The 13091-nt window shown below is 33.3% G+C and overlaps 1 protein-coding gene across 2 annotated transcripts; it reads left to right on the top strand.

The window, feature by feature from the left end:
- Window positions 1-1411: 1411 nt before the first annotated feature.
- LOC132713693 (uncharacterized) lies at window positions 1412-12187 on the top strand. Of its 2 annotated transcripts, XM_060696365.1 has the most exons (7): window positions 1412-1536; window positions 2201-2223; window positions 3584-4039; window positions 4413-4481; window positions 6842-7037; window positions 8148-8201; window positions 9485-12187. In XM_060696365.1, exons 3-7 carry the CDS (start codon window positions 3617-3619, stop codon window positions 12007-12009), a joined length of 3267 nt encoding a protein of 1088 aa, XP_060552348.1. In that variant the 5' UTR covers window positions 1412-1536; window positions 2201-2223; window positions 3584-3616; the 3' UTR covers window positions 12010-12187. The 2 variants fall into 2 exon arrangements, with proteins under 2 accessions (XP_060552348.1, XP_060552349.1); XM_060696366.1 differs by lacking the exon at window positions 2201-2223 and having other exon boundaries at window positions 1433-1536.
- Window positions 12188-13091: the final 904 nt, after the last annotated feature.

Raw genomic sequence — 13091 nt, 5'->3', positions numbered from 1 at the left:
TGGAACATTGAATCTAAGTGTCCTTTGTCCCTCATCTCTAATTTTCAAAAAAAAAACATGTTAAATTAGTAGTCTGGTACTTGCAGAGAAGTTTGAAAAAACTGGTAAGTTGGTAAGGAAGATAGCTTGCCGAGATATTAACAAAAGTGTTCAAAACTGAATCTGTGTAAAAGCAGAAAAAAAATCAAAAACAAAACATGATTATATTGAGGTCAGAAATTGGTGGATGGTGGTTAGAAACTGTTAAGTCTGTTGGCAAAAACTTTTCTTGCATATCAGACTGGCGTTTCCGTTAGTTTTACCCATGCCGGAAATTTCATCTGGCATGGGGGGTTCCAGATGAGTCGCGTGCTGTACAATGGCACGATAAAGATGACGTCATTTTACCGTTATGAATGATTTTGTAATTCATACGCGTAACGCTGTTGAATGAAAGTAGTTACGGTTGTAATGATATAAATTTTCATTGAAAATAAAGATAACGAATTTAAAATATAATGGAATATGGTAGAATATGCAAGAAAAAATATCTGACATATGTTTGCGGTTCGGATCGGAATATCCGTCCCTCGGTCACGCGCCCATGGGCGGTAACTCGGTAAGCCTCGTTACCGCCCAATGGGCGGGTCACCTCGGGACGGATATTCCGATCCGAACCGCAAAATATGACAGATATTATTAATCTATGAATAATCGGATTGTAACAAAACCGACGTCGGAGAATGACCTCTAAAACTTTCATATTCGACCATTTTCCTGATGTAGACCGGACGTTGAGTGTTTGCTAGGGAAGTTCTACTCTGTTTACAGACTTCATTTATTGTAGCAATTGCAAACATCTAAATAAGAAATAGTTTCAAAAATGTTTGTGATTTAAATGAAACCGGTTCATGCACAACAAACGCGCCCTAAAACGAGAAAAAAGTAGTAACATCAGTTGTGTTGTTATTACAGCCCGTTTACAGCAGACCTAAGGCTCACCATGCTCGGCTATATGTTAACTAGCCTAGTTCTACCCACATATTGCGAAAGCTAGTCAAGATCGAGACTTTACGTTGCCTATATTACAGTCTTTAAACGGGCTGATGTTACTTACGATAATGTCTTAGCTGCATGGATTTATATATACAATACTTAAAACAATATCAAAACAGGAAAAGATTATAATATGAATATGTTATTTTGACAATATACATCGGTTTCACGAATAAGTGGAGATGTCATCTGAGATAACGAATACATTTTACAATTGTAAGTTATATACATTATCATAAATACTCATTTTGCTGTAATATTTGGAACTCATTATTTTCAAAATCATGCTTAAAATTATAGTGCAGAAGTTGAAACCAACTATTTTTATTGCGTCATTCAAACACATGCGCAGATAAGCCCGATATATCGCGTGATTTGCCAATCTCCTACGCCGTGATCTCCCCTAGCGTAACCGGTGCGCGGAGTTGGGTGATTTGCAGGTAAAATGTCATCAATACTTTAAACGGATATGACCGATAATGTAAATTAACTGCTTAAAAGGTAAATGATATTTTATTGTTTATTGCTCGCTGTTTTAATGTTGGGTACAATGATGATGATATATTAAAAACTTAATTTTTTCATTTACTTTCGATTTCAAACTGAGTTATAAGACCATGTCTCGCATAAACACCCATTTTGACAACTCGTTTATATTTATCATATTGTTTTTTATCTGCAAATAAACTACATATGCCTTCTTAAAGCATATAAAAAGTCGTTTCAATATATTGATACATTGCCTTAAATGTTTGTATATTTGATGTTTTCAAGACATAATTGGTGAGGATCTGTAGGAACAGTATACTATTATTGTATTTAGTATATAGTATAGTATTTTCTACAAACAAAAGTGAAATAAATATTTTCAATATTTTATATTATATTCATGCACTCAAAAATCACATTGTTATCTTACCTCACCTTGTTAAGAAAAGCTTAAACTATACATATATGTACTTAAACCCAAGTGAACTTAAAGTTTATTTATATAGGTCAACACATTTACTGTCTGTAGTTAGCTTAAATTTTAAAGAAATTGATATTCTTTTATTTTAAACATAACTGAATGAAAGATTGCTTAAACATTTCATTTCGAGAAGCACAGACTGAACGCTAAACGGCTAAAAAAACTCTTTAACTACACATTTGTTTTGTGTTCCAGATAACAGAATGGATTTATAAAAGGTAAGAGCACAATTGACCATGTACAAATATCAACAAATATTCTAGGAACAAGAACACGTTGTTTTTTAAGTTCATTTACAACATTTATAGAATTTAGAAAACATATGTTTTATCCCAGGAAAAAAAATTATATCATTTTGTATATACACCATTTTTTGATATGATCATTTTATATACTACAGAATTTTTTTATAAATGGAAGGAGTTAAATAATACCCCTGTATGACACAGGATCTCTTTGGTCAGATGTTGATGATTTTGATGTATTAATTCCTTTGGACCAGGCAACTGGTATCCTTTCTGATTTATAACAGTTATAAAAACATTTACAAAGCTAACTCATATTTTAAAAGCTCTGCAGGTAAATTGTCAAGACCTGGTTATTTTCCCAATTTAGCATGTAAAATTGCTTGATAAGTTTTCTCAACTGATATAATTTCTTCACCAACACCCAACCCATTGAGATTTGAATCGGTCAATTGCATTTTATCGGAAGTGTCATTTTCATCATTTGTGTTCAAAAGACCATGAAAGTCATGTGCCCATTTATCTAATACTTAATTAGCATTTTTTTGTTAATGGAATCATCAGGCCTGACTACTTCAAAAAGTATCGCGTCCATTCTTTCATTTCCAATTCCTATCTTTCCATGTCTGTCCAAAAATCATTCGGGTTCTTATCAATAAGATCATCAAAATTATAACGGGCCTGAAAAACATAGCTTGTCTTAGTCTTTTTATATAAAGCTATATATCTGCTGTAAAAAAAACTTTCGTTTGAAATTTTAAAAAGAATGCTCCAATAATACTTGTATAAAACGAATATGGTAGTAAATTACTTGAAAAATTAATAGTGCATGCACGAAATCATTGCTAAACGGTTAAACACCTACTTTATACAGCTGACAATTTTTTTTACCGGAACTATATATTATGTTTACGTTCACTATTCATGCATGTTAAATAATAGAGACATGTTATCGAACAACTCTTTCGAGAATAAACCATAAGATTACGGAATTTTACTGTAGATATATTTCTTAAAACAGTTCATAAAATATAGCTTTATACATAATCGTTTAAAGTTGTTAACCTACTCTTTTAATTTAAAAATAAAACACATTTGAGATTGCGAAAATCAATATTTAACTAGACTTAATACTACGTGACACGAGTCGATACAATCAGTGTTTAACAAGCAGTTTAAATGTAAACGCATTACGTTTGATAGTATTCTAAATATATTACAGGTACATGTAAAACAAATATCTTAGATACTTTTGAAAAATCTTTACTTATACTTGTTTGTTACTCTACTGAAAGCTTTTTATAACAAAGGCTATTTATCATATTTTTTTCAGATACTTTATTGGTCAAACGTTCTTTTCACCAAAATGGCAACAAATCTATATGCCACAAAAAAGCGTGTTTATTGCTTTCGGTTACAGAATCTGGTAATTGAAGGCGGAGCTTATGTCATCCGTGAGGTATTGGATCACTTGACAGGTGTACCTTTAACGGTTCATCTACAAAACAATGGTACAAATATAACACACCCTAAAATCAGAAGTCAGCCTGGACAGACAAAATCTCTAACACAAACGCAGTATGCTAAACTATTTGTTTCACCTGGAACTCCATCACCATCGGTTACATCAGCGGATTTAGATATAACTCTTCTGGTATACCTACTACAAAAAACATGTCGTAAGTGTGGCCTCAAAAAAGAGACGGATCAGATCTGGTTTACAAATCCAACACCTAATGACCAGAAAATCGAACACGATATCGTAAGAATGCGACATTTTCGAAACGAGGTAATGCATTAGAAATCAAAATTTATCTTTTTGTTAGTATTTATACACAAAGTAAAAAGAACAATATAAATATCAGACCTATGTTTTACATGAAATCAATAATTACAGATAACGAAATCATATTGTTAAGAATATTCGGTAAGTGTTTCAATTTAAATGAGATTTTTTTAAAATCCTTTTTTGAAAGAAAAATATATCAATACTATACATTTTGTACCATATATGTAGACAATAAGTTGAAAGAACATGTATCTTTTTAAGTAAGTGAAAAACTTAGGAACTTGCACGCACAAACACACAGGCGCCCGCCACTACAAAATTACATGTTTAGATTCATTTTCTTTCTCTTCAAATATTTATATTATTTTTTCAGCTTTCACACAGAGAATCCAATTTGATTTCACTTCAGGAGTTTCAGTTGAAATGGCAGGAAATAGAGACGGTATAATTTTTATAGACTTAAGATCTTATCATTACATATTTAGCGTTAAAAATAACAACGAAATGATTATGAAGATACACGCAAATTATTCATGCTTTTATATTTTAAATGCAATTTCATGTTCATAGTAAATCGGAATACGTTATTGCCTATGTATGTTATAGGTATGCTATTTGACGGTCTTGAAATTGAATTTTACCCACGAATTGTTAATAAAACCTTGTACATGTAATGACGTGAGGTAAAAATAAAACTTTGTGACATATACGCAATACGAACGCACATAAATCAAAATATTTCTCGAGTAAGTATTGATTTATTTGACATTTTCATGAATTTGTAGTCATTTAGCCATTACCTAAGAACAAACAAAAAGTCATTTCGCTCATACTGGAAAAATTATATTATACATTTGATAAGTTAATTGTTCCACATGGCTTATGATGATATACAATATAATATATATATATATATATATATATATATATATATATATATATATATATATATATATATATATATATATATATATATATATATATATATATATATATATATATATATATGTGGCAAGGCAGTGTGGTGCAAAAATAAATATGCAAACAAGATTTAAACAACAAAAGAGAAAGCATGTTGAAATATATTGTTATCAACAATACATTTCTAATAATATTTAAGGTTTACATATGTATGCGGTGTAGTCTCTAAACTACTCTTGCTCTTCATTGTCAGAAAATAACAATGTTTATAAAACTCAGCAAAAAAAGAAACTTTACATTGTGAAAACCTGAATTTCAGTGCGTACTCATCATGCGTGATAAGCAGGTCTACCTATTTTTTTTGACCTGTGGATACACTAAACAAACCCAATAATCTCGTGCAGTTGTATAATGCACGGGCGACTTAAACACTGATTTCCGTTTGTGTTTTTCTTTATAAAAAAAGAACGCCTCAAATAATCTCATATTATATTGAGTAAAAATTCTAACATTTTTAATTTGTTGTTCTGGCCCGCTGTTTCCACGGATATGAATCCTATTGAACATATCTATGATGATCTTGGGTGAAGAGCGAGGACAAATCACCAGAAAGACAACGTTAACAACTTCGCACGGGCACAACAGGTGGAATGGCGTGCGCTGCCTTAATCGACGCGTCTTAATCAGGCGTTACGTTCACTCTATGGGGAGAAAAATCGAGCGTATATTGCCAGTTCCGGGGTTACAACCGTATCTTAGTTTTTCTGATAAACAATTTTGGTTTTAATTCAAAGATTCAGAATCTGGAAAGTCTCGTTGACTATAGTCTTTTATTTCTGTTTTTTTTTATTTGGACCCCTAGGTCAGAATTTGTAAGTAAATAAATTGTTTCTATTGGTTAGATCGACAACATTTTGAATAAATCGTAGCAAAATGTCAAAGGAATAAAATGGTATCAGTTTTATCCGGTTATATCAATAAGAAATTGAAATACGCCCATTTTAACCTTTTCCCTTATATAAGCGTGTTTCGACGGCTTTTTGCCCCCCCCCCTTTTTGAGGCCCCAAACAGTGAAAAAATGTCCTATTTAGACCCCAAACACTGTTTTTCGTTTGAGAAATGTTGTTAAAAAAAGTGACCATTTTTTCGGCGCCGTCCCCCATCCAAATAATACATCAGGGGGTTGCCAGAAGGGGGATGTGCCCCCTTCTGTTTGGGGGGTTTGAAGGGGGGCGGAGTCCCCCTCATCGCCAAGAAAATTTTGGACTTGTGAGAGGCTTAAAATGACCCCAGGTCGATCATAAGGTAACGTGTAACCAACGCTGAAAAGCCTTTGACTCTATCTCAATCCCTTGAGAAGTTGCAGCACTTTGAAATAAATTTTGATGGATAAAATCGAGGCAAAAAAGTGATTTTTGGCAATTTTGAGATGTCCCCTCGTTGCCATGGTAACAGGAAATTTAAGACTGAGCATGTCGTTACAAAGGCAATGGTCCAGTCAACATTTGTGCCAAGTTTGATTAGTATTGAAGCATTTTTCATAGTTTCATAGCAGTTTGAACTTGTAAGAGGAGGCTTTTCAGTGAAAATGGCCATTTTTCACAATATGCTCATGGGGGAAAGGGTTAAGTCCATGTAAAGTTTTTTATTTTGCTGAGTGTAGATATGTTTAATGATTCATACGTAAAAGGGATATCCTGATGTTGTCAGCGAAACACAAGACGATCATGTTTCGCTTTGATAATTTAAATAATTACTTGCAAACAATAAATATCCGGATATAAAAAATTAGGAAAACAGTGAAATATGACATCGATGTAACATTTAACAGTCGCAACACTGCACTGTCAATATTTTTTAACATTTGTCTTTAACAATAGGTTCTCTTAAGATTGTATAGAACGTGCTCATCGAACACACAAAACCTTCAAGTAAAGTTTGATGAGTTTAAAAGTGCGACTGTTGACGAAGAAGCAGATGAGCGCAATGAACAGATACTTGAAGAGTGGGCAGAGATGGACAAATGTGTTCAAAGTACATTAATGATACTTCAGAAGGACCTGCGTGGAATAAATAGTAATTATTATTTTTGTTCTTAACGTATATCACTTTTTGCAGAACAACTTAGACATGCTTTATTGATGTTAACCTGTATATTATTTGTTTTATAACTGATTCTATGTAAATATCTCGTAAGAATAGCATTAGCGGTTATTGAAACATAAATTGTAATTTGTCAACGATTTCAGACCTGTTTGCATTGGAATACCTGGCCTGCCTTACTCTAATTCTAAAGCAAGATACTTTATTTACGTACAATTGAAATATCCTATTTACATAAATAATCATGTTTATTTCTTACTTTTATACCTTTCTAAACTGATAATTGTGTTGATATTTTTACAATGCTCCATCAGTTTTTCTAATATTGGGACTTAAATGCCATTCCATAAAAAGCGGCTTGGTCCCCAAGTAAAAAAGGCTATTGAAATGCAACATTATCAGGGTCTAATTAAATTATGAAGATCAATGTTAATAGCCGAAAAAAACAAAACATTTCTTGACTACCTTGTATCGGTCATATTGGTTATTTCCAACCAATTCTTAGATAATGACATATGAATGTATATAGAGAGAAAAATGCACACATTTCCAAAGGCATAAGTACCTTTTATAATCATTAGTATAGTAGAAATGAGAATTACAAACAGAAGCATTTACATTTGCATACATAATAACCACAGTATGTTAAACTTATAACCTTGAACATTTTTTGATTCATGAAGAACTTGCCATAATTTACTGCGATTTACAGAATGAAATCTTAAAATCAATAAAACCTGACTATACCTTCTAAAACTATTTTTTGAAACACAAATGCATTGTCAATGGTATAATAACTGGTAACAAAACCAGGTTGGAACTCGTTTATGTTGTAAACAACTATATATATAATGAATGATTCCGTACTAAAATACAAGATAGATTGTTGAAATATAGATAATGTCAAGGAAAGACCATTACCTCAGTGTCATCAAGAACGAGTAGGAATGTGTCAACGAAACTAACAAGGAGAATTAAACAAATGAATACAATGGCTAGTTCAGTTAGAAGCACTTTTATATTCATTGTAAATCTTTGTTTAATGTATTGTTCAAATTGTCATTCTGTCTGTTGGTATTTTAGATGATGTTCAAGAATTGAAAAATAAAGACCCCCCAAGATTAGCGACTCTTAAAGGTAAATATATTTATTTTCAACAGACACAATACTGATATATTTTCTACTTTTTCAATGTTATAAGGTGGCACTTGAGTGAAGGTCACTGACACTTAAAATATATACATATTTTCTTTATTGACTTAAATCTTCATGTCTTATGTGGTTCACTAACTTTGGACGGAGTGAGGAGACACTTAGACCATGAAATAGAGTTTTATTCTTTTGCTTATACAGCCTTTATTCACTGAGTGATGTCTTTAATGATTTGGTTGCTAAACATGTAGGGTGTTCATTTAAATTTAGATGGAAAAAGTGGTTATTAGGGTCATGGTCAATATTGCAGGAAAGATTTACAAGTTTACTTACGCAACCTTTATGTAGTGACTGATATTTTTCATATTTGGTTGGCAGAAACATAATGATGTCCTCTAACATTTGTTTATTAGTTTAGGTAAAAGTCTCTGATGATTCAAATAGATTTTTTTTCACTTTTGCACTTGCACTTCATGCCTTTATTTATTGACCGATGTGCAGTAAAGTTTATTGAAGTTTGTGCAGGCTAGATAATGCTAACTTATAAAATGAGTAAGATTTCTGGAAAAATGATCCCTCGGAAGCATTTATCACAACAAGATCATATGAAAATTGCAGACTCGGATTGATTGGGTCTGTACATGAGGGATAATGAAAGCAACTCTCTCACGCACCGACTTGAGCGGTACTCAATTATCAACATTTAAAAGTGCTAAAATCAATGATCCCGAAGTACCAGAAAAATAAAACAACAATGAAGTGTCGTACAGGGCAACTTTTTACGTCTGCCACACGGTACTTGACACTTGCTGTTGTGAGGTATATATATCTGGAAAACAGTGAACCTTGGAAGCATTAATCACAACAAAATATGATGAACCATGCAAACTTGGTTTTATTAATTCTGTTCATGGGGGATAATGAAAAAGTGAAAATTCCCTTACGCCCGCTAGCACCGGTTTGAGCAGTACTAAATTTCAACACAAAAAGTGCTTGAATTAATGATCCCAACGGAGGAAAAAAAATAAAACAACACTGAAGTGATGTAATGGGCGACCTTTTACGGCTACCACACAGCACTTGACATCTACTGTTGTGATGCATAAATATCGGAAAAAGTGATACCTCGGAAGAATTAATCACAACAAATTACATGAAAACTGCAGACTCGCTTTGACTGAGTCTGTGCATAGTCATAGTTTTGCTTTCTACATTATGCTATCTATTGGGGAGTTTTTTTTATTAATAACTTCACTTATATATTGTAGATATTTCCGAGCGATACTTCAGAAGAATGAGTAAAACGAAAGACGTGTTTGTAAGAACAGCTACGTACAACAAAGCTGCAGAGAAATTAAATAAATCTGGAATCGTTATTTTAAGCGGGTATGCTGGAGAAGGAAAGACTACCCTTGCATCGCAACTATTGCTTGAATCATGCCCGCTAGATAAAATCCTTAAACTTTCAGTTCCCAGTGATATGATCGAATTCAGTACCAAAGATTGGAATGGAATTTTAATTGACGATTTCCTTGGAACTACTGTATTAGAACAGGATAACGCCAGACACTGGAACGATTATTTACGAGACCTGCTACATGATGCACACACAATGCGGTTATCAGTTGTCATGGCAACACGCCAGAATATTTTAAGCGAAGCAAATGATCGCCTCAATTTGGATCTTTTCAAAGAGGAAAACATTATTTATGTATCATCGTCAGACCTTACAAAGGAAGAGAAAATGAAAATCTTAAATAATCACCTGAAGGACAGTAGACCACTAACGACGGTACCTTTGAATGCCTGTATTTTGAACTGGAAAGATACTGAGTACAAAGTTGGATTCCCAGAATGTGCAGTTATGTTTGCTTCAAATGATACACTGTTTGAAAAAGGGCCATCCTTTTTTGCATCACCTTTCGAATTCTTTCAAAAATTTATGACAGAACTTTCGAAAAATGAAGACGAGTTTATGATACTCGTGTTGTTATGGACAAAACAATCGAAAAGACTATCTAAATTTGACTTAGAACATGGAAACCTTGACTCACTAACAGAAATAGCAAATGCCCTATGCTATGATTTGAAAAAGAAATCAAAGACTTTGAGAAAGGCCCTTCAGCATCACAAAGATGGGATACTTTGTGAAACTGACAAAAATGATGAATACTCATTCAGTCATAATATTATTGGAGAAGTTGTCGGTCTTGTTTTGAGTAAAGATAATCCAGACCTGGCGATACAATACGGAACAAAAAGCTTTATTTTGAAATATGTCACGACAAATTATAGCGTCAATGAATGTGTAATTGTGGATGAGAGAAGATTTTCCATTCTTGGCAAAAGGCTAAATGAACTACTTTTCGAGGGTGGCGACGTATTTCTGCGTGACGCGCATAACGCATATAGAACATTTAGAACGGGAGTTGAGAATATGTGCGCAGTAAAAGGGTTTCCAGATATATCGATTTTAGATCACGAAGTTTTCAGCAATGAGAAGTTTATTAAGAAGTATGTTAGCCTTTCAAATGGAATTGACATAATATCCGCTCCTGTTTTAGAAGTTTTTGAACATTTTCGAAATCCTTACAACATAGTTTTTGGTAATGGTGAAATGGGGATATGTATACCTGGAGTTCTTCTTGCTGTGGCCAATACAAGGATGGTCGAAGAATGCATTCAACGTAAAATTCTTACAGACAGAGAAAAGTATATAGCATTGCTAATTGCTACTCGTGACAACAACGAAACGTTGGTTCGAAAGCTTTTGCAAGCAAATGCAGAAGTAAATGAAGACACATTGCAAATCGCAGTTGTAAACGAACACATTGCAATACTGAAAAGTCTTTTGCCAAAGTCAAATTGTAGCCGTAGTCACATACAGAAAGGAAATTCCCCATTGATAACTGCCACAAAGAGAGGCTTGTTTAAAATCGTTCGTTGCTTGCTTCAAAATGGCGTTGACATAAATCATAGAAATGTACAAGGACAGTCTGCCCTGGATAAAGCAATTGTGTGTAATGAATTTAACATATGTGCAGCCCTCATTCAGAAGGGTTGTCAACTTGACGTTAAAGCAGGGAAATTTGATCGAACACCTCTTCATGCAGCTGTTGATATGGGTAATATTGAAATAGTTGAATTGCTTTTAAATAATAGAGCATCCATAGATACAACCGATCACCGTGGAGAAAATCCTATACACACAGCAGCTTTGCGTGGTAATATGAAGATTTTGAGGCTTCTGCTGAATGAGGACAAAAGTCTTGCTATGAACCGTTTCAAATTTCAAAGACAGATCACAACGCTGTACCATTACGCTGTTAACAAAGAAAACAAAGACCTGCTGCAGATTCTAATAGAACATGATATAGATTTGAATATGCAAGATCAATTTGGAAGGACGCCTTTGTACTTTGCCGTGTACTATAGCAAACCAGAGTTTGTAGAACTGATGCTTGAAAAGGCAGATGTGACACTGGCAGAGAATAATGGATATACACCTTTGCATGCAGCTGTATTTAATCTTAATACAGCGCTCGTCAAAATGTTATGCAAATATTATACGGACATAAGAATGGTAGACCGAAAAGGAAACTCGGTGTTTCATGTGTTAAAGAATGTCAGTAAAGGGCAAATTGGCAATGACACTTGCGTTCGAGTGTCCGAATGCATCAAAATACTTCTTAGAAAAGACAATGACTTTGAAATATATCTTAAAAGAATGCAAAATAAAAAGGGAGAAATTGTCAATTTAATGTTTGCGAGGGGCTTTTACTTTGTATTGTAAAATTTAACAACTTGAGTACGCTAATTTATGAACAATTATTGTTATACCATTTAAATTTTAAGCAACATTTTGAAATGCTATGTCTATTTTCAAGATGTTGTCATTTAAGTGTTTCTTGATACGTACTTAATAACTAAAAGATTTAACTAAAAATGAATTAAAGAAATCATTAATATCAGTTTTTAGTTATTGTCTTTCATTTTAATGTTATCTTTATAAGATTTTAAAAAATCCGATTTATTTAAAAATACCCCGATGTCGAAAATGGCCAGCTTACAAAAGCAGGAGGATTAATCCTTTATTTAAGAAAAACTCATTTTTCATTAAAGATATGCTGAATGAAATACTATGAGAAGTTTTTAATAGTTTGTTTAAAAGACGGGAGATGTTAAAGATTCACTTGTTTCGTCGATTGTACATTACATTTTCCTAACTACATGTATAGCATCGGGAACATAAACGCTGCTTCAGCCATTACCCATAGAAATTATTACTGTATTTCATGGTACAGTTGTAAACAATGGAAATAATAAATTACTTTATATGATCTGCCTTAAAAGAGTCACTCTCAAAAAGTCATATTATAAATTTCACTTTGTTCTGTTGGTTTTTAAGTCTCACCAACAGAGCTTCGCTTAAGGTCCCAGCTTTACTGGCAACGGAAGGCCCCATGTGAATTATTTCAGACACGCGCGGGGATCTAAATAGAGTTACCGATCTTCTGTAGGCTACCTGGAAAGCTTCCTCACATGAAATAATAAAAGTCCTTGGCTAGCTTCGAAATCGCAGCGGTGATGGGCAAGTGATTTAAAAAGAACTACCTTAACAACTCGGCCAGGAAGGTCCCCAAATATACTTAATATCTTTTAAAGGACAGAATATTTTTCAAAAAGTACGCAGTCATTTATACATTGCAGTATTTGATATGAAAGTGATGGAATGGCTTAAAGAGATTTCTATTAATATAGCCCCAAAATAAAAGGAAAAGATTCACAAGGGAGAGCAACGGGAACGGAACTAGGCCCCGCAGTATTATAAAGCAACGAACCCTAAAGATACATCAAACGGGAAGGGACCAAGTT

The sequence above is a fragment of the Ruditapes philippinarum genome, unplaced genomic scaffold (assembly GCF_026571515.1).
Source record: "Ruditapes philippinarum isolate M1 unplaced genomic scaffold, ASM2657151v2 ctg650_1_1_1_1, whole genome shotgun sequence".
NCBI lineage: Eukaryota > Metazoa > Mollusca > Bivalvia > Venerida > Veneridae > Ruditapes > Ruditapes philippinarum.
The sequence above is the reverse complement of the archived record's forward strand: the minus strand, read 5'-3'. Positions and strand labels throughout refer to the sequence as shown.

Coding starts and splice junctions, on each gene's coding strand:
- LOC132713693 (XM_060696365.1), top strand. CDS start 3,617: ATGGCAACAAATCTATATGCCACAAAAAAGCGTGTTTATTGCTTTCGG. Junction 7,038..8,147: donor GGACCTGCGTGGAATAAATA/GTAATTATTATT, acceptor TTGGTATTTTAG/ATGATGTTCAAGAATTGAAA. Junction 8,202..9,484: donor AAGATTAGCGACTCTTAAAG/GTAAATATATTT, acceptor TATATATTGTAG/ATATTTCCGAGCGATACTTC.